The sequence below is a fragment of the Podarcis erhardii genome (assembly GCF_964252035.2).
Source record: "Podarcis erhardii genome assembly, chromosome: 13".
NCBI lineage: Eukaryota > Metazoa > Chordata > Lepidosauria > Squamata > Lacertidae > Podarcis > Podarcis erhardii.
The window spans coordinates 103,785-123,929 of record NC_138502.1 but is presented as its reverse complement, the minus strand read 5'-3'; the positions used below and the strand labels follow the sequence as shown (position 1 = coordinate 123,929).

Sequence of the window (20,145 nt, the reverse complement as noted above, 5' to 3'; positions counted from 1 at the left end):
ATGGAGAGACGCATTTGGCCTCATCGTTGCATCCACGCAGGTATTAATAATTGCGTTCCTCTGCGGGTGATATGATCGTGAAGGTCAAAACAACGGCAATAAAGGAGATCTCGCATTCGCGATGGATTCCTAGCGGGCGGTCCATGCCTCCTTCCGCTTCCTACAGGCTCCTGGACCCCTTCTGCCCCCTGGAGGGTCATCTGCGTGGTGGGGGATGGGGCAGAATGCCAGAATATTTGCCGCATAAAAACTCCAGGATTTGATCGGGGGGTTGCAGGGGGTCCCAGAGCGGCAACTTTCAGAGGCAGAGATCCTGGGGGTGCAATAGTGAGCCGAGAGGCTCTTCCTGACTTGAGCTGGCAAGACACCTGCCTGGAGCAGCTTTCGCACTCATGGCCTGCTGGTGGGCTTCCCTCTGCCTGGTCACAGGATGCCTGATTCAAAGCATCCTGGTGGTCGCATCCAGGTGTTGTGGGGCTCTTCTCCTATTGCCCTAGTCCAATGGGGCTTCCTCAGCTGCCCTTATCCAGCCCTCACTCATGTGGGGTTGGCATTCTGGGGGGTGACCCCCACCCAAATTGTGGGATGCTCTTCCCAGGGTGCTCCACCGGGCACCTTTCCAGGATCCACCAAAGACCTTTTGGATAGTCCCAGGCCTTTGCAGGGAAACTGCATCTCTCCTACATTCAAGCGCTGCTGCTCTCATGACCTGAGCTGTTCTGCGTCTTAACGCTCTGCATCTTTCTAGGGTTGCTTACAGATTCATAGATGCACATTCACTTGTGAGGGAACGAAAATATATGTGTGTGCGGAGCAGTCACAAGAAGTCCAAGGAATGGACCCTTTGTCATCCACAATTAGAGGTCAAAGGGCTTCTGTGGATGTCTTCTAAAATCAGAATAAAGTTATCCCTTATGATGAGGATAAAATAAAGCTAAAGGATAAAATATTTATGCCCCGCCTTTTTATGTGCGTGTCTGTACCACACACACGTTTATTAAGAACATACAATCCCAATGAGAACTGCATAGCACCAGCTGTTTCATTAAAAGCAGCCATTTATCCAAAGCCTGTTGGAACAAGGTCTTCACCTGCCAGCAGAAGGACAAGGAGGGAGCCCGTCTGGCTTCTCTAGGGAGGGAGTGCCAACGTTTTCTGGCAGCAGCCACCATGACAAAGCCACCTGCCAAGTCCCCACCAAGGGGGCCTTGAGGGTGGCAGGAGCAGGAAAAGGGTCTTCCTGGAAGATCTCAAAACCAGGGCAGGTTCCCATGGGGAATAGGGTCTTTGAGACAGCCTGCTCCTCAGCTGTGTAGGGCTATTTAGGTCAAAAGCAGCACTTTGACTTGTGCCTGGAAAAACTGTAGACCGGTGGCCATTGGGACTGTGGCAACCCAGTAACCAGCCCTGGTCAGCAGTCTGGCTGCAGCAACCTGGGCCGGCTGACGTGTCTGAGGCAACTAAGGCAAGTGCAGCTGTGGCCCAGTCGGGCATCTCAAGGACCCGGCGCAGGTGCGCTCCTGATGCAAGATATACAGTGCATGAGCTGCTGGGGCAAAGCAATGGGAGCTCACCCCGCCATGTGGATTTGAACTGCAGACTTTCTGGAGCTTCTGATTGGCAAGCCCAAGAGGCGCAGTGGTTTAGACCAGTGCCAGCCTCGTCCCTCGGCCTGAAGTGAGATGAGCACCGCACCCCATAGTCCCATTTGTCTGGATTTAACTTTTGGAGCTTCTGCTGCTTTTACCATCACGTTGCCATACACCTGTGTTTGCCCTGACATTTTGCCAATTCAGCAAAATTCCCCCCTGACACCATTTTTGCACCCGGAAACCAGGACCTGTCAGGAATGGGCAAGCTTAGCCGTGATGCTCCCTGGGTGTCCCTGCCTTTCAGCCTCCCTCAAAGGGTTGTTGTACATCCATCCCCTTGGGCTCCTTGGAGTGGCCACCTGTCAGGGATGCCTGAGATGAGATTCCTGCATTGCAAAGGGTGGGGCTAGATGACCCTTGGGGGGGTCCCTTCCAACTCTGATTCTAGGAATACAGATGCAGTAAGTAATAATAAACAAACAAACTCCAGGTCACTGCTGAGCAACTCCAGAAATGCAGGCAGGAAGGATGGAAAGAAGATGAAACGTGGAGCACACCAAGCGGCCAATAGCATTTCAATCTATTGAAAAAGGACCAAAAAGAAACAAAAAAGGATTTCCCCCCCTTTAAAAAAATGGTTAAGAGTAACATCCTTGAAAAAGAGAACAAACACCAAGCCCTAAACTGCCTTGTGGTGGGATCTGTGGATCCAGCCGCGTCATAAGTGCTGGGAGGAAGAGCCCAACAGCGCCCACTGCTGGTGGGAAGAAGCTCCACAGTCCCCAATCGAAACTGATCATCGGTGGCTTGGGTGGGGGAGGGGAGGTTGGACTGGGGGTCTTCCTCTCCCTCCAGCCCAGCCAGCAGCTCTTTGTATGTGGCCTCCTTGGCTATGGAGAGAAGGGAGCAGCCTTGGCCAGTCTGGTGTCTTCCAGACATTTGGAACTATAACTCCCATCATGGGAGCTGTAGTCCAACGTGTCTTGAGGTCACTGCCTGGATGAAGGCTGGGGCTGTGGCAGCTGGAGCCTAAAAGGCCAAAAGAATACCTGCTGATGTGCAGCCTCTCGCCTCCAAAGGATGTCTTGGGACTCCCCGAGGCCTGGGTGCCCAAGCACCCACAAAATCCCCCACAAAGGGGCTGGGCACCCACCAATTTTGGTGCCAGGGCCCTGCATGCTGCCTGGCACCCATGGCCCTAGGAACCCATGATCATAGGGCCAAGTTGGCACTCCTGCCTTGGCATATAGGACCAGGTGGGCATCTGTCACCAGCCCCTTGGGGCATGCTGGGGCCCATGAACACTTCTGGCTCCCAGGAAACACATGCCCTCCCCCCACCCCACCTGCAGAACCAGCCTCAGCCCCCAGCCAAAGAGCCCCCCCCCCCATGGCCAGAGCATGCCTGGCTCTGCCCTCTAACCAGCACCAATTTAAGCTGCTTCCCTCCACACACCCCACAAGTGTTTAAGGCCCTTCACGTGAGTTGCTTCAGTGCTCCACACAACAGCCCTACAAGGTGGATGGGGCAGTACCATTAGTCTTCCATTGCAGATTGTGGATGGGGAGGGGGGAAAGAGAGAGACCCCATCTCCTTCCCCATCATGAGTCTGCGGCCAAAGCAACAAAATGAACCTGGGACTTTGAGGCTCCCATGTCAGCAGGCTGCCCCTGCAAAGAGTCACTCAGGCCCACTGTGGCTGAGTCCCAGGTCAAGAGGTGTGGGGTCGTCCCCCCCCCCCCCGATGCAGGACCCTACTTCCTTGTGCAAAGTCAGGCCTGGCTGAGGATGCCGAGCTGAGTCACACGGCAGGATCCAGCGGCTGCTCTTGAGTTGTGCCTGAAAAGACATTGTCGGGTCCACTTTTCATTCCGTCCTCACTGACAGGAAGGCCTCTTGAAGCTGATGACCCAGCAGTGGCCACATTTAACTATGGGCTGTAGTGGCATAGCATGTGGGGGTGCTACCGGAGCAACTGCCCCAGGTGCAAAATACTTGCCTTGCCCTGGGCACTGGCAACCCATGCTATGCCATTGATGTAGCTACAGGTAGGGAGCTGTGTTGGTCTGCCGTAATCGAAACAAAACAAACCAAACCAAAATAAATAAAATAAAATAATAAAACAATTCCTTCCAGTAGCACCTTAGAGACCAACTAAGTTAGTTATTGGTATGAGCTTTCGTATCTGAAGAAGTGTGCATGCACACGAAAGCTCATACCAATAACTAACTTAGTTGGTCTCTAAGGTACTACTGAAAGGAATTATTTTATTTTATTTTATTTTATTTTATTTTATTTTATTTTATTTTATTTTATTTTATTTTATTTTATTTTATTTTATTTATTGCCATTGATGGGCTGCATAAAGTCCCTCCTCTCCTTTGGCGGTTTCTGCGTAGAGGTCGGATGGTCATCTGCCACGGATGCTTTAGTGGTGATTCCTGCATTGCCAGGGTTGGACTGGATGACCCTTAGGGTCCCTTCCAACACTATAGTTCTACAAAGAAGCCCTTCCTTCCACCTGAATCTCCCAACATCCAGAGGGAGCTTCTTCTGGGAATCCCAGAAATGTGGGCAGAATGAGATTTTTCGTGGTAGCTCTGGTCCTCAGTGCTTTCAGCACCCAGCCCATGCCAAGCCTGTTGGGGGCCAGTTGGCCTTTTTGCACCCCCTTCCGCTTGCCACTGCTACCTCACCCCGCCGGCTTGAGAGCCGTTGCCCTGGGGGGGCGGAGGAAACTGTTTGGCATCCAGAAGGTCCTTGTACTGGAGCTCAGGAGTCACCATGCGCTGGCACAGCGCCTGCCATTCGGGGTCCAGGCTGGGCCTCAGCACATAGCCCAGGATGGGGGCCTGCCCAAACTGGAAGGGACGGATGCGCTCGTCCGCAATCTGCCCCGCCTCCAGAGGGCCCCCTCCCTGCAGGCACTGCTGCATCCGCTCTGCTCGCCGCTGCCGCAGGGCATCCACCTCCCGGGCCAGGCGGGCACGGCCAAAGCGCTCTGCACGCTCCCAGAAGCTGCGGTTAAAGTGAGTGTAGAGGTGCCAGTCCAGGTTGTTCCAGGCCTGGAGTCGGGCAGCCTCCACGGGCGCCAGTGGGCGGACGGACTCAGGGCTGCGGAAGTTGTGGCGGAAGGCCAGGATGTCCTCCTCTCCCCAGCAGAGGGCATTGCGCAGGAGCACCAGCGACTCGTCCATGTGCTCCGTCAGCAGGACCAGGTGGAAGGTGTGCTCCAGCGTGGCCAGGGCAGCCTGGATTGGGGCCAGGCCCGGGGCTGCTGGTGGGTCCAGGCCAAAGTCGAACCACAGCAGGTTGCGGGCGTAGTGGTTGCCCCTATCACTGGGGCGGTAGAAGCGCTGTGGCGAGGCCAGGAACTGGGGCAAGGTGCCGGCGCGGCGGAAGGCAGGGACAACGCTCCGGTAGTAGGAGAAGGCCGACTCGGCCAGGGAGACGGGGTGCCTCACGATGGAGAAGTAGAAGCTGTCCGGGGGCATGACTTTCTGGACCTGAGGAAGGAGAAGGAGACATGTTGGAGGGAGTATGTGGGGCAGAGTCTGGTCCTCCAAATCCCCCAGCCTCATGTGTGTCTGAGGCTCAATTTGCCCTTTGGTAACGGACAGGCTCTCGGCACTTGCTCAGAGACACATGTCTGCAGTTCTATGAGTCTTTGAAATGTCCAGTTTTGCACTTGGGTAGAAAACCAAGCTGCATTTGCCAATATAGTGGTACCTCGGTTTACGAACTTAATCCGTTCCGGAAGTCCATTCTTAAACCAAAACAATTCTTAAACTGAGGTGTGCTTTCTCTAATGAGGCCTCCCGCCGCCGGTGCCCTTCCACGATCCAGATTCCATTCTTAGACAGAGGTAAAGTTCTCAAACCAATACACTATTTCCAGTTTTGCAGAGTTTGTAAACCAAATTATTCTTAAACTGGACTGTTCTTAAACTGAGGTACCACTACAGTTGTACCTTGGTGTCGGAATCTCCACTCGGCCGAGCTGATAAAGCTCATCTTCTGGCTGAGTCCTTCGGAATCGCCCTCCGACGAATAATTAACGACCTGAGCCTTTGATGAGGCTTCCAGGCACATTCTGATTCAGCAGAGAATCAAAGCAGCACGGAGAAGTGATGAGATTTATGGCTACATCGCTATGCTTTATTTCTTACTACGCAGACAGCAAAGAAATATACATCCTCTCTCTATGAGAGCAACTGAAACAAAGGAACAAAGGAACAGGAAACCAGTAATGTCACACCCATCTCCCGTGAGACTTCCAACAGTCTGGAAGGTCTCTGGAATGTAAACAGAGTCCTGTGACTCTAAGCAGCTGCTCAGTGGCAAACAGAAACTAACACATGGATCCCGAACGCCTTGTAAGTTGAACGTTTTTGCTTACGAATGCTGCAAACCCGGAAGTGAGTGTTCTGGTTTGCAAACATTCTTTGGAACCTGAATGCCTGATGGGGGAGCTTCCTGCAGCCCATCGGAAGCTGCACTTGGTTTCTGAATGTTTTGGAAGTAGAACAGACTTCTGGAAAGGATTCTGTTTGTACTTCCGAGGTATGGCTGTGTATGTGAAAAGGATCTAGAAAAGAAATAAACCAGTGCTGTACCAGCAGAAGTCTAGTGTCCTGATCAAGGAAAGTCATAGTACTCCTGTATTCTGCCTTGGTGAGACCATGCCTGGAATACTGTGTCCAATTCTGGGCACTGCAATTTAAGAAGGATGTTGACAAGCTGGAAGGTGTGCAGAGGAGGGTGACCAAGATGACGAAGAGTGTGGGAACCAAGCCCTATGAGGAATGGTAGAGGGAGCTGAACAGGAAGAGCCATTCAACAGTGCAATGGACTCCCTTGGACGCTCGATTTCTGGTGAGGCAGCCTAGAAACGCCTTTATTTCTTTTGCTGCTGCATCACAGGGTCTGAAAGACTTTTAAAACTGCCATTGGAACAGCCCACTTCTAGGTGGATGTCAAGCCATTCCTCATTCAGTCCCCCAAATCTGAAGCCCAAGTTTCCACTCTTGCATGGGGCTAAGGCTGGGAACCCTCTTCGCCTGCACCTACTCATGGATAGCCACCAGTTTTCGGGGGAATCCTGCCTTGAGGGGCTGGAGTATCTGGCCCTGGGGGATCCAGCTGCATCAGAGCAATGGAAGCCCATCTAGTCCAGCCTCCTTTTCTCGCAGTGGCCAACCAGATGCCCATTATGGGAAAGCTGCAAGCCAGGTCTGAGCGGAAGAGTGGGATTCAGAAGCATGACCGCCTCCGACTGACTGTTGTTGTTGTTGTTGTTGTTTAGTCGTTTAGTCGTGTCCGACTCTTCGTGACCCCATGGACCAGAGCACGCCAGGCACTCCTGTCTTCCACTGCCTCCCACACTTTGGTCAGGCTCATGTTTGTAGCTTCGAGAACACTGTCCAGCCATCTCGTCCTCTGTCATCCCCTTCTCCTTGTGCCCTCCATCTTTCCTAACATCAGGGTCTTTTCCAGGGAGTCTTCTCTTCTCATGAGGTGGCCAAAGTATTGGAGCCTCAACTCCGACTGACTAGTAGCCATCAATAGCCCTTCTCCTCCCCAATGGGTGTGTCTGATCCTCCTTTAAAGCTGCCCAAATTGGTGGCCACTGCTGCCTCCTGTGGGAGGGAGTTCCACAGTTTAACAAAGAAGGACTTGCCTTTCATCTGCCCCAAATCTCCCAACATTCACTCTCCTTAGATGCCCACAAGTTTGAGAGGGTGCATTACAGAGGCACTGGTTCAGACACCAGCCTCCACATCATCATCATCAAATGTTATTTGTATCCCGCCCTCCCTGGCCAAAGCTGGGCTCAGAGCAGCTAACAATAAGTAAAAATAGCACAGTGTACATAAAACCACACAGTCAATTAATTAAAATGCATTCCAAAATAAATTCAGAATCAAATTAATGTTAACCATTGGGCTAGAGCTCTATGAGGATTACAGAAGGAGAGAAGGGGTCAGACTGTGCCTTGGCCAGAGGCCTGGCGGAACAGCTCCGTCTTGCAGGCCCTGTGGAAAGATGTCAAGTCCCGCAGGGCCCTAGCCTCTTGTGACAGAGTGTTCCACATGCCCCCCTCTTTGAGCCCCACCTAGTCTCACCTCTGGCAAGTTGAAGCGCATGTGGTGGCAGAGGATGTCGAAGGGGCGCCCTCTGGGATGCCACCCTTTGACCCGCCGTGCCTGGAAGAGGTTAGGGTAGCTGAACTGGTAGCGGGCGGGGAGGGCAAAGCGCAGATCCCGGGCGTCCCCAAAGCGGTGCAGGAGGTTGATGATGGTGCTGCTGCCCGTCTTGTGGCTCTTCAGGAAGACCAGGTGGTGTCTCGGCTGGCAGCGGTGTCCTGGCCGCCCCTCCGCCTCCTCCTGCTCCGCTTTGGGCAGAGGGGGAGCCCAGGGGGTCGGAGGCAGCTGGGACAAGGAAGCCCTGGAGGAGGAAGAGGAGATCAGAGAAACCCTCACTGGCCAGCCTCAGTGTCACAGGGGGTTGGGCTGGCTGACCTCTGGGTCTCTCGTCTGACTTTCCAATTCTAGGATTCTATGGCATTGCCTTGAGTGGCCACCGGGGGCACTGCTGAGCATTGGGTGGTCCTGAAGGCAAGGAAGGTGGAACAGTTACCTCTTCTGAAAGGAGACCCCGAAGAGCTGGATGGTGAAGCCGATGGTCATGGAGACAGCCAGGGCGGCCCACAGCACCTGGAAGCGGCAGCAGTGCCCATAGAGGACCCTCATGGTCCTCTGGCCTCTGGGGGGCAGGGCGAGAGAGGGGCAGGCCAGGACGCCACAACCCTGGAGGGGAGGAGGAGGTTTGTAAATGGAAGAAAACAGACCCTCAAATCATGCCCCCCATTTGTCTCAAGTTCATAGAACTGGAGAGCTGAAAGGGACCCCTGGGGGTCATCCAGTCCAGCCCTCTGCAATGCAGGAATCTCAGCTCAAGCAGGTGGTCTCTGCTTTAAAAAAAAACCCAAGGAAGGAGAGTCCACCACCTTCTGAGGGAGCTTGTTCCTCTGCCATTTGTCCCTTCCTTCCTTGTCATCTGAATCCTGCAGTGCAGAGGGTTAGACTAGATGACCCTCAGGATCCCTTCCAACTCTATCATGCTACAAATCCACTTGTTTTTCTCCTGCTCCGGAGGAGAGGACCCAAACCAACGGATTCAAACCACGACAAGAAAGGAGATTCCGACTCAACATCCGACAGTAAGATCCCTCGGGAGGTTGCGGACTCGCCTTCTCGGGTGGTTTTTGAGCAGACGTCGATTGGCCCGCGTTCAGGGATGCCTTAGCGGTGACTCCTGTGCTGCCGGAGGTTAAGCTAGAAGACCCCTGGGGGTCCCGCCCAGTGCCACAGTTGTGTGACTCTGCGCTGTCGCCTCCTCGCCGTGCGCCTGCCCTCTCCCCCCGCAACCCCTCTCGGAGCGCCCCGGGGGCGAGGGCCGGCTTCCCCCACGTGGCTCCCTTGGCACCCGCAGCGGAGCAGCTGCCGGCCAGCTGTCCCGGGGACACACGCCCTGCCCGGGGGCCTGGCGCCCCGCCCTCTCGCTGCCACCAGTAACTCCGAGCCGAGGCTACCCTCCGGAAGAGGGCGAAACACAGCGGCTTCTGGGCACGTGCAGAGCGCCTTCTCCCTCTCTGCGCTTTAAATTGCCCCCGCCCCTGGGTCTGGACCCAGCTGCGGAAGTTGGCTCTACTCACCAGCCCCCCCGCTGCTCCGGCTTCGCTTCTGCTGCCCCGGACTTTTTTTCCGGTGGGGGGATCATCTGTCCATGCAGACTAGCTGAAAATGCATGAGAGGGCAACCAGCCGGGACGGGAGGTCTAACCACCGGAGATGCGGGGGGGGGGCTCCCTCCTTCCTCCGCCTTGCCCTCCCCTGCAATGAATCAGACCCATCTACCCCCTCCCGAAGCGCAGCTTCTCCCGCCTCACCTGGGAAGGGCAGTGTGTGTTTGGGGGTGTCGCTCAGAGCCGCCCCCCGCGGTTGCCCGGGCGCCTCAATTCCATCCTGGGGGGCTGGGGAGAAGAGCCCGATCCGAGCCTCTTCGGGGGAACCCCTCGTTCCGAGGGTGGGGGGCAGACTGGCGTGGGGGAGCTCCGCCACCTCTCTCCTTCCCTCCCTGCGTTGTCCTTCTCCTCTTTCTCCTCCCGAACTTTTTCCTTCCCTCCTTCTCTCCGCCCCCTTCTGCCTTCCCAACTTTTCTCTCCCCTCCCCCGCCGCCGCCCGCCGGCCGTCTTTTGTCTGCGCCGCCCCAGCCCCTCTCCGGCCCCTCTCCCCGCCCGGCGGGGGGGGAGACGGAGCTGTGCACGATTCTCCCCCGCCGCTTCGAAAAGAGCAGCGAAACGCCGCCGCCGCCCCGCGCCCTGCAAGAGGCTCGCCCCGCGTCCTCTCCCCTTCCTTGGGCACGCTGCTCCCAAAGCCAGTCTCCTGCGGGTCCTCAGGGGGCAGGAAGCGCACTCTGCACATGCTCTGGAGTCTCTCTCTCTTTTGCTGGATTTCGGGGCTGAATGCCGCGGTGCGTGGGCTCGCTTTCTTCCCGGCTCAGTGCCTCCTCCTCCACCTTCAGCAACCCAGACGCCCCCTCCCTGACCCCCCCCCCCGATATTTTAGGATTTTTAATCTCATGGTCATGGGTTCCAGCCCCACGTGGGGCCAAAAGATTCCTGGATTGCAGGGGGATGGGCAGGTGACCCTCGGGGTCCCTTCTATGATTCTATCAGCTGCTCTTTGGGCCCTAAATGTTTGGAGGCTCCATGGCCTGCAAGGTGAGGGGTTCCTGCTGGGGCAAAAGTGTCCCCGACCCAGAGGCAGAAGATTCCTGCATGGCGGAGGGGTCAGACTAGAGGACCCTTGGGTACCCCTTCCAACACTACGATCCTGCAACTGTCTTTCTTTCCCCTCTATAGGGCCTGCTCTGGGGAGGGACACACAGAGGGAGACCCACAACGAGGGAAGAGGCTGAGCTTCCGCCTTGCAACAGGAGGCCTCAAGTCCAACACCGCCCCCCCCCCCAGGATCTCATGTCAGGGTTAACACAGCAAGTCAGAAGAGCCTGCAGCTGCATCATGGCCGTGGCCCCTTGAGTCCAGCTGCCACCCAGGTGCCTCAGTGGGGGGTCCACAGGCAGGACCTGGGTGCAAGAGCAGCACCCTCCCCGTGGCCTCATAAACCCCGAGGGGCTGCTGTTGCAAGTGGGATGGACCCCAGGGGTGTGACTCCATCTCAGTCTGGAGGGGGCACCCTCTTGGCCTCCCCCCTCAGGCAGCTGGGCCTGAGCTCAAGAGGCAAGGCCACCCCCACCCACTGCCTGCCCCAGGCCTCTCTTTTACCCCCACCCCCTCTCCACTCCCCGCTCTCTTGCACAAACAAACGTCACCCCCAAAACAACCACCTTTGGCAGCAAATTATACCTGGCAAGCAAAGGCTGGCTGTCAGCTGTGGAGATGCCTGCTTGCCTCAACACCCCCCCACTAACTCACCCCCCCACCAATGTGCAGGGCTCATCTCTCTCTCCCCCCCCCAGCACCCCCAGAGGTGGGACTCTGGCTCCCTGCCCTTGCAGGCTCTTTCACAACCTCTCTGGCTCCTTCCTAGGAGCTGGCTGCCTCCATCCCTGCTCTCTCTCACACAGGCACACCCAACAGTTTGGCCTAGGAAGGAGGGGAGGGGAGGGGAGCCAGCCCCCCCACTCCCACCCCTGGGGATGGTCTCTCATGGCGCAAAGCAGATGTGGCCAGTGGGGAGGGGCAGCTGCTCTCCAGAGCCCTTTCGCAGAAATGATAAAGTAAGAAGAGCCCTCCTGAATCAGCCCAGGGTCATCTGGCCAGAGCCCAGGAGTGGTGGGAGGCACCAGCTGGGGAGCCCCCAGGGGAAGAAAACACAGAACTAGCGGACTGGTGGTGGGACAACGATGAGAGGTCAGAGGGAGAAGAGGGGGCAGCCTGGGAGGAAGAGGTGTCAACTGCTGGAGAGGCAACAGGGTTCAGCAAGCAGAAAGAGGCTGGAGCAGAGAGCAGCTCAGATTCTGAGGCTGAAGCAGAGGCTGGAGAGGAGGAAGGCTGCTGAAGAAGCCAGAGTGTCTCCTCCTCCTGCTGCAACCACCTCCCCTCCCCTGCTGGTCTCCCAGAGCCAGAAGAGGTATGCAGAGGGTGGAGCAGAGACAGACAGGGTGAAAAAGTTTCCAATTGCTTGGGAAGGACTCGGGGAGGAGGAGACCACCTCATTGGGGGGAAGAGTTGCTGTGCTCACTAGGCTGGCCTCCTCTTGGAATAAAAAGGGTTAACTTTGCTGACACTGTGAGTTATTGCTGAGCTGCTCCTGACCCCTGCCCTGACCCCCAGCATCCTGACCTCACAGTGGTTGAATAGTTGCCTGCTGTGGGAAACCAGCAAGCAGAGTCCGAGCAGAAGAAGAACTTGCCCCTCCTGGGGTGTCCAGCAACTGGTGTTCAGGAAGATGGCTGCCTCCAAGCATGGCCAGAGCCTTATTTCCTCCCCATAAATTTGTAGAATAATCTTTTAGAGTCATCCAAGTTGGTGGCCATCACTGCCTCCTGTGGGAGGGAGTGCCGTAGTTTATGGGCTGCATGAAAAAGCATCTCCTTTTAGGTGTCCTGAGTCTTCCAAAATTCAGGTTCATTGGATGTCCATGAGGATCATAGAATTGTAGAAGTGGAAGGAACCATGGCAGTCATCTAGTCCAACCCCCTGCAATGCAGGAATCTTTTGCCCGACTTGGGGATTGAACCTGTGACCTTGGAATTAAGAGTCTCCTGCTCTACCAAGTGAGCTATCCAGGATGCAACCAAAAGGCTCAGGGGGTGGAGCAATTCCCCTATGAAGAAAGGTGGGCTGTTAGAATCATAGAATGTAATGCAGGAATCCAGAGAGTTTAGAGAAAAGGCTGGTAAGAAGCAACACAATAGAAGAAGTTGTGCATGGCTTGAGGAATGTGGGTGGGGAGACATTTTTCTCCCCCTGCTCCTAATCACAATGGGCTCACCCAATGAGTATGTACATCTAAAACTCTGTGGTCTGTTGCCGTGGGATGCAGCCATGACTGCTGCCAACTTGGGGGGCTCCATCATGTGGGGATGAGGGGCATGGTGTCCTCCGTGTGTATCTGCTCCTCCCTCTGAACCAGGGGAGGCTGTGCAGGCCTTGAGTCAATGCCCAGAGGCCGTGACGGGCTGGAGTGGAGTCAGCAGACGGAGTCTGGAGCCAGGAGGTGGTTCTCGTGTCCAAGGGATGGCCTGTTGTGGGAGAGGCTGTGCCCCTGCTGCAAAGGAACAAGTCCCTGATTGAAATTTGTGGCTGGAGGTTCATGGAACTGTAGCCTTGGAAGGGACCCCAGGGGTCATCTAGCACAACAACCTGCCATGCCAAATCTCAACTGACAGATGGCCATGACAGACGGTTGGCTTGGCTTGGGTGGTGTGGAGTGCTGATGCCCAGGTATGAGACTGGCACACTACTCATGGTCTTTCCTGGGTGCAGGCAGTTTGGCCCTGCCCACCCCATGCCTTAATGCAGCGGTTCCCAAAGTGGGTGGCAGAGCCCCCTGGGGGATTCCCTAGTGGGGTGGGAGTGTATAGGACCATCAGGCTTTGCCAAAGGTGATATCCCTCAACCAAGTTCACCCATTTGGCCGACTTAATTAAACTAGCTTTAACTGGGTTTTGAAGAAATGTGCAATTAATCATTTCTGTTCCAAATTTGACTGTGTTGTTATCTTCCTGAGCAGCTTGTGCAACCCGCACTTCTGAATAATGCTTTTTATAGGGTAGGGAGGCAGCACAGAGGGTGAGTTTATGCAACTAAGCCAGGAGCAGCCCAACGAAGTCTGGGGCCTGCTGCTGTAATGTCCTCCTGCTGAGACCACGGCAACATGCTCTTTGTGAATCCTACGCCTGGTTGGCTGCTATGAGACGGGTCGTTGGCCTGATCCAGCCTCAGGCTGTTCTCATGTTCTGATGAAGTTGCCCTGGAAGCAGCTGCAGCTGTTGCAAAACCCCCAAGCACTGTGAGGTGCCGGTGATGCAATGGCCAGGGAACCCTCAGTGCTTTAAAGACGGCATGTCCCGGGCATCTCCCGGCCTCCACCGCTGGTGGGGGTGGGGTGTGTGAGGGAGAGACAAGACTCAAGTTCTCCTTCTTGGAGGCTCCATGATGACGGATTCTTCGCATTGCAGGGGGTTGGACTGCATGACCCTTGGGGGTCCCCCCTTGGTGATGCGTGTTTGTCACCATCGTTTGGGCATGAAAGAAAGGAGATTTTGACTAAACATCTGGAAGAACCTTCTGATAGCATGAGCTGTTTAACAATGGAAAGGTCTCCCTCGGAAGGCAGTGGACTCTCCCTCCTTGGAGGTTTTTAAGCAGAGACTGGATGGCCCTCTGCCTTGGATACTGTAGTGAAGATCCTTGAATTGCAGGGGTTGGACTAGATGACTCTTGGGGGTCCCTTCCAACTCTACAATTTGATGACTCTATAGAAGCATTCCTGTTCACTCAGGTCTGTATTCTGAGGTGAGGACAGAAGAATTGCTGCACAGAAAATGTGTTTCCTTTTCCTTTTTTTGTATTTTTCAAATTATGTTGTAAGGCTGCTCTGGATTCTTTTGGGAGGAGCAGCAGGGTGGGTATTGTAGAATCACAGAATTGTAAACTTGGAAGTTTACAATCAATGTGCAGAGCAGCTGTAGCCTGACACCTCCCAGATGCAATCCTGGCTGGAAAAGGATCTGGGGCCAGGGCCCCCACCTCTGTTGATGATGGGAGTGAGGAGACTCCGGTGTCTCACCTGCTGAGTCACGGTTCCTCCTGACCCCAAAGGACCTTTCCTGGCAGGCACCCACTCTGGATGCCAGGTGTCCTGGATGGAGCCCAGTCTGTACCTTTCCATTCCCTGAGCAGGGAGCCTGGTGCCAAAGGGACAGAGGGACCTTCCAGGCCAAGTCCCCACAAAAGAGCACCAGCCCCCATTTTCCACGGCAGCCCAGAGAGAGAGGGGCTTCCACCTCCCCCAGCCACTTTAAAAGAAAAAGGAAAGGGTTGTATCTCAGTGGCAGAGCACTTCTTTTGCAAAATGGTCCCAGCTCAAACCAGGTAAGCTCTGGGGTTGGGGCAGGCGGGGGGCAAGGAGGAGCCCCTGCAGACCTAAGGATGCTAGTGGTGTTGTCATGAAGTGGGTGCCTACAGAGGAATGGTGGGAGGAACCAGGTGGGGAATTCCCAACAGAAGAAGGCGCAGAGCCTGGAAAGGGGTGGTGAGACAACGATGAGGGTCAGAGGGAGAAGAGGGAAAAGACGGGGGTGAGGAGGTATCAGAAGCTGAAGGAGTAACAGGGTTTAAGTGAGCAGGAAGAGTCTGTGGCAGAAAGAAGTCCAGAATGAGAGGCAGAAACAGAAGCAGGAGAGTAGGAGGACAAAAGCCAAGAGGCAGAGATGAGTGGGGCTGGTGAAGACTTGAAGGTGCCTCCCCCTCCTGTGTGGGGTAGTTCCTGTCCAGTTGCTTTCCCTGAACCAGAAGAGGCATTAAGAGGGTAGAGCAAAGACAAGCGAGACAAAGGAGCCTCAGTCAAAACAAAATTAAAAAATTCCTTCCAGTAGCACCTTAAAGACCAACTAAGTTAGTTCTTGGTCTGAGCTTTCGTGTGCATGCACACTTCTTCAGATACCTGAAGATATCTGAAGAAGTGTGCATGCACACGAAAGCTCATACCAAGAACTAACTTGGTTGGTCTTTAAGGTGCTACTGGAAGGAATTTTTTTATTTTGTTTTGACTATGGCAGACCAACACGGCTACCTATCTGTAAAAGGAGCCTCAGACTGCTTGGGAAGGAGCACAGGGAGGAGGAGACTGAGGCAACTGGGGAAAGACCTTCAGTCCTTGCAACTGCCTCATTGGGGCAAGACCTACCAGGAAGAGTTGACATGCTCCCTAGCCTGGCCTTCTGAGATGTTCCATTTCTTTGACTAAAGAGAGCTAGCTGCACTGAGTGACCTGCTCCTAACACTTGCCCTGACTGCCCCTGTCGTGCAAGGGTGGGGGGGGTTGGTGCAGTTGGGGGCCAGGGCAACTTGCCACCCCCCCTCACGTCTCACCCGATGGCCAGCTGTGGCCTCACATGCCCTGTGGTCCAAGCACAGTGGGCAGCAAAAGAGGACAGGGATGTGACTGGATGACCACTCCATCTTCAGCTCTCCTCCCTCTCTCCTAACACCGAAAGCTGAATGCTGGAAGATTCAGGAAAGGTAAAAGGAGGACGGCCTTCCTTATGCAGTGCAAACTGTGGAACTTCCTCCCACAGGAGGCAGCCATGGCCACCAACCTGGATGACTTTAATGGTGGAAGAGAGGGCCCTCAGTGGCTCTGCTGGGGTGGCTCTGATCGGCAGCCGTGCTTCTGAATCCCAGTTGCCAGTGACCCCAGGAGGGGGGAGCTGCTCTCGTGCTCAATCCTGTTTGGGGGGCATCTGGTTGGCCTCTGTGAGAAGAGGATGCTGGGCTAGATGGGCCCCCTGTGGCCTGATCCAGCAGGCTCTTCTTACAGGGCTCATGGTCAGCTGCGATTCCTGCGTTGCAGAGGGTTCGACTGGATGACCTTTGGGGGACCCTACCAACTTTATGTTTCTATGTTTGTTAGAATCACTGAATCGTAAAGTTGGAAGGGATCCACAAGGGTCATCTAGTCCAACCCCCTTCAATGCAGGAATCTCGGCGAAAGCACCCATGACAGATGGGCATCCAACCTCTGCTTACAAACCTGCAAGGAAGGAGAGTCCACAGCCTCTCATGTGAGCCCATTCCACTCTCAAGCAGCTCTTATTGCCAGAAAGTTCTTCCTGAGGCTGAATCTGAATCTCCTTTCTTGAAGCCTTGGGTTCGAGCCCTACTCTCCAGAGCAGGAGAAAACAACCTTGTTCCCTCTTCCATGGGAGAGCCCTTGAGATATTTGAAGATGGCTGTCCTATTGCCTCTCATACTCCGCTCCTTCAACCGTTCCTCAACAGGCTTGGTTTCTTCTGCTCTCCAGGGTAAGGGGAGAGTCTGCCTCGGGTGCCCAGCGGTGTTTGGTTGACCCGGAGGGGTCAAGACTTGGCTGCGTGGGGGAAGGGGAAAGCAGGTGGCTGCCCCAGGGCGAGTGGAGGCCTGTCGAAGCCGCCCAGACCCCCGCCCGCCACCCCAGTCAGCAATTTTGCAGGCAGCTGACAGGCATCCGAGAGAGAGACAGAGACACAGAGGGAGAAACAGGCCCCGGCAGGTTCACCGTCTGGCCCCGGCGGGAGGCAACAGGGGCGGGAGGGGCACTGGTTGCTTGCCTGCCCTTCTCTGGGGGTGGGCGCCGCTCCTCCCCTTGCAGCTCCTCTTCTCCCCTGCCCCATCCCAGGCTCCAGGGCCGCCCCTCGCTCCGCTGGCACCGAGACACAGGCTCCTTTGTCCGCCTTTGTCCTGGGAACGGGATCCGGGCGGGAGGGAGGCCGTGCCGCTCATTCATCCGCTCTGTGTGTGTGTGTGTGTGGTTCCGCTCCATGTAGGATCGTAGAGTTGGAAGGGGACCCCAAGGGTCATCTAGCCCGACCCCCTGCAAGGCAGGAATAGCAGCCAATAGCAGTCTCCCTGGCGGGGGCAAGCTCCAGTGACGGAGAGCGCCAGCCTTCGAAGGAGTCCCGGGAAGGGCCTCCTCCTCCTGCCCGCCTTGGGCTCAGCCTCCCGAGACTTGATTTAATCCTTTTCCCGGCAGGGCGTCGGATGGCGAGTCTCTTTCCGATTGTCCCCTACTAATCCCTCAAAGGGATTATAGCGCTGAGGGGTTTGTCTGCTGTGGGGCGGGGCGGGGGAGCAGGAGAGGAAAATCAGGGCACAGATGGCTCCAGACAGGCCTTCTAAGAACATAAGAACATTAGAAGAGCCTGGCCGCTGGATCCGGCGAAAGACCCATTTGCCCAGCATCCCAGCACAGGCAGCTTCTTCCTTCCACTCCTGCGGCTTCCAGGACCTGGAATCTGGAAGCAGAGCCAAGCCATGGCCTAGCAGCCCTCCTGAGCCCCTTCCTTCTGCATGGATGTGTCCAGTCCTCCTGAGGGAGGGAGTTCCACAGTCTAACTCTGTGCTTCATGAAGAAGTCCTGCCTCTTTCAACCTTCAGCTTCACTGGATGCCCACAAGGAAAACTTCGTCCTCTTTCTCTGTGCCAGGCATCGTTTTACAAACTTCTATTGTGTCGCCTCTTATTCTTTTCTCTAAACTAAAAAGTCCCAGACACTGCCACCTTCCTTCTCAGGGAAGTCACTTCATTCCCCATGACCCTTTCAGTGGCCCTTTTCTGAAACTTTCCCGGCTCCAAAATATCATTCTTGTGGCCAGGGGACCAGAACTGCACACTGCATTCCGTTGTAGAACAGCCTCATGATCTCGGCAGCTTGATTTTCAGTTCTTTTCCTACGAGCTCAGTCTCCTCTGCTGTCCAGGGTTTGGGGTGGAGCCTTTTCCCACCGGGAAACGCCAGCGCTGGTTGAGCTGGGGCTTTCCTCCCGGAAAGTGGGTGCTCTGCCCCAGTGGGTGGTGAGGTGCTCCCCAAATGGCCCACCTCTGCTGCTAAGAGGAGTCTCCGTAAGGAAGACCTCGCAGCCCTTTCCTTGGGGCTGCATGGGGGAGACCAGCCTCTCCACAGGGGAGGTACCTGCTGACTTGCTTCACAAAATGTCTCTTGATGGTAAAAGCAAGCGCCTCTCAAAGCAGCTTGCAAAAAGATTAAACATAAAAATAAAAACCATAAAATATAAAACAGTGAAATTGGGAAAAATTCACAATATGTTAAATCTTACAAAAAAGTTAAAATACTAAGTTTCATACCAGCATTTCTTTGTTTGTATGCTCTATTTTATTTTGAAAAATGATATCTAGGTACAGAATAATAAGAATGTCTCCAGGAGTACAGATATTGGTTATTTCTGAGTCAAGTAACAACAGGAAATATAACTTTTAACCCCCCCGACTCCCACATAGTTATTTTTTGTTTGCAATCCACACACAGTGCATTCTCTAGAATAACAGCATAACTCTATTACAAGTGAGACAAAGTATAAGAATAAGACCAGAAAATAATATTTAAACACATCATTAACCATCTTTAGGTGCCCGGCAAAAATGCTCCTCTTCAACCAGGCCCTGAAATCTTTTGATGAAGAATATAAAAGGATAAGATCATCACCAGTAAATGTTGGTTTCTATTTCCCTCACTGAGCAGCAACCGCAGTCACAAGGCATTGTTTTGCATTCCACAGTCAGAGTTACTGTTGGGTTCCCATGGGAATGGGAGACTGGATGTGACGTTCACTGGTTTTCCTGTTTTTCACTGTTCTCTCGGTGTTCTTTGTTTCCGAGAGGAGTTGCTTCTCTGCTCTCGCAGAGGCAAGATGCATGTTTGTATTCTCTCAGCATAGAAGTGTAAATAAAGTTAAGAATGTGGCACATACTGCTTATCCTTCTGCTGTGTGGACTACTCTGTTTGGGCTCGAGATAAGACGAGCCTGTATCAGCTTCAGATGGGCAGAAGCTGGTCAAAATCTCACATTTTTGGTTCCGGGCCCAGGAAAACGGAATCGGACTGAACTAATGGCTGCTGGCAGAGGAACAAAGAGACAGAGGATCGGAATGCCGGCAGAGGCAGAGGGACGGATCGGACGTTATCTGCGCGTCAAGATGATTGATGAGAGGTATGTGCTCATGCTCCGGGCAGCCTGCCAGCTCCTAATTAATGGCTTTATGGCTGGACTTTGAACTTTTAAAGCCATTTGCCGCGGCACAGGCTCACAGGCTTGGGAGGCTTGAAAACCGAAAGTACTTTTACAAGTGCTTTTGGAAGCAGCTGTACACAGACGCAGCTTGTTTAAAGCAGCAGAGATGGCTATTGCAGGACTGGCTGATGCTTTTGGGATTCCAAAGCTCAATAAGAAGAATTATGCGGAGTGGGTACTCTACGCAGAGGCTCTTCTGCGAAAAGAAGGTCTGTTTACAGTTATTACAGACGCCCCCCCCCCCAGCTCCAATATCAGATGAATGGGCAGCTAAGGATTCCAAAGCAAGGGGAACTCTTACATTGATAGTCTCCCCAGAAGAGCTCTGTCTGTTGCGTGATAAGACCTCAGCCAGAGAAATTTGGGACACTTTGAGAGATTCTCATTTGAGGACAGAAGCTGGTGCTTCTTTGTTCTACTATGCCAAGCTGCATGATATGGCACTTGCTGAAGGTGCAGATGCGCATACACATCTGATGGAGATGCAGAATCTGAGACATGAGCTGCAACAGAGAGGACTCACCTTTCCAGAGGCTGTGTATTCCTTCATGATACTACATTCTTTGGGTTCAAGTTGGGAGTCCGTTGCCACTCAGATTGCTGTTCAGCCAACTGCTCAGATCACAGTAGCGCATGTTACTGCCATGATTCTGAACGAAGCAGACCGCCGAGGTGCTAGCTGCATGGGTAAGGGGGAGTCTTCACAGACGTCATCCCAGAATGCAGTGGAACCACC

At 54.3% G+C, this 20,145-nt stretch overlaps 1 protein-coding gene across 1 annotated transcript; it reads right to left on the bottom strand.

Annotated features, from left to right (window-relative positions):
* Positions 1 to 3,911: 3,911 nt before the first annotated feature.
* GAL3ST4 (galactose-3-O-sulfotransferase 4) lies at positions 3,912 to 9,795 on the bottom strand. Its single transcript, XM_081834971.1, has 4 exons — positions 9,542 to 9,795; positions 8,231 to 8,400; positions 7,717 to 8,038; positions 3,912 to 5,098 (listed from the first exon to the last, which is right to left on the bottom strand). The coding sequence occupies exons 2-4, from the start codon at positions 8,341 to 8,343 to the stop codon at positions 4,280 to 4,282; spliced, it is 1,254 nt and encodes a 417-aa protein (XP_081691097.1). The 5' UTR covers positions 8,344 to 8,400; positions 9,542 to 9,795; the 3' UTR covers positions 3,912 to 4,279.
* Between the last annotated feature and the right edge of the window lie 10,350 nt (positions 9,796 to 20,145).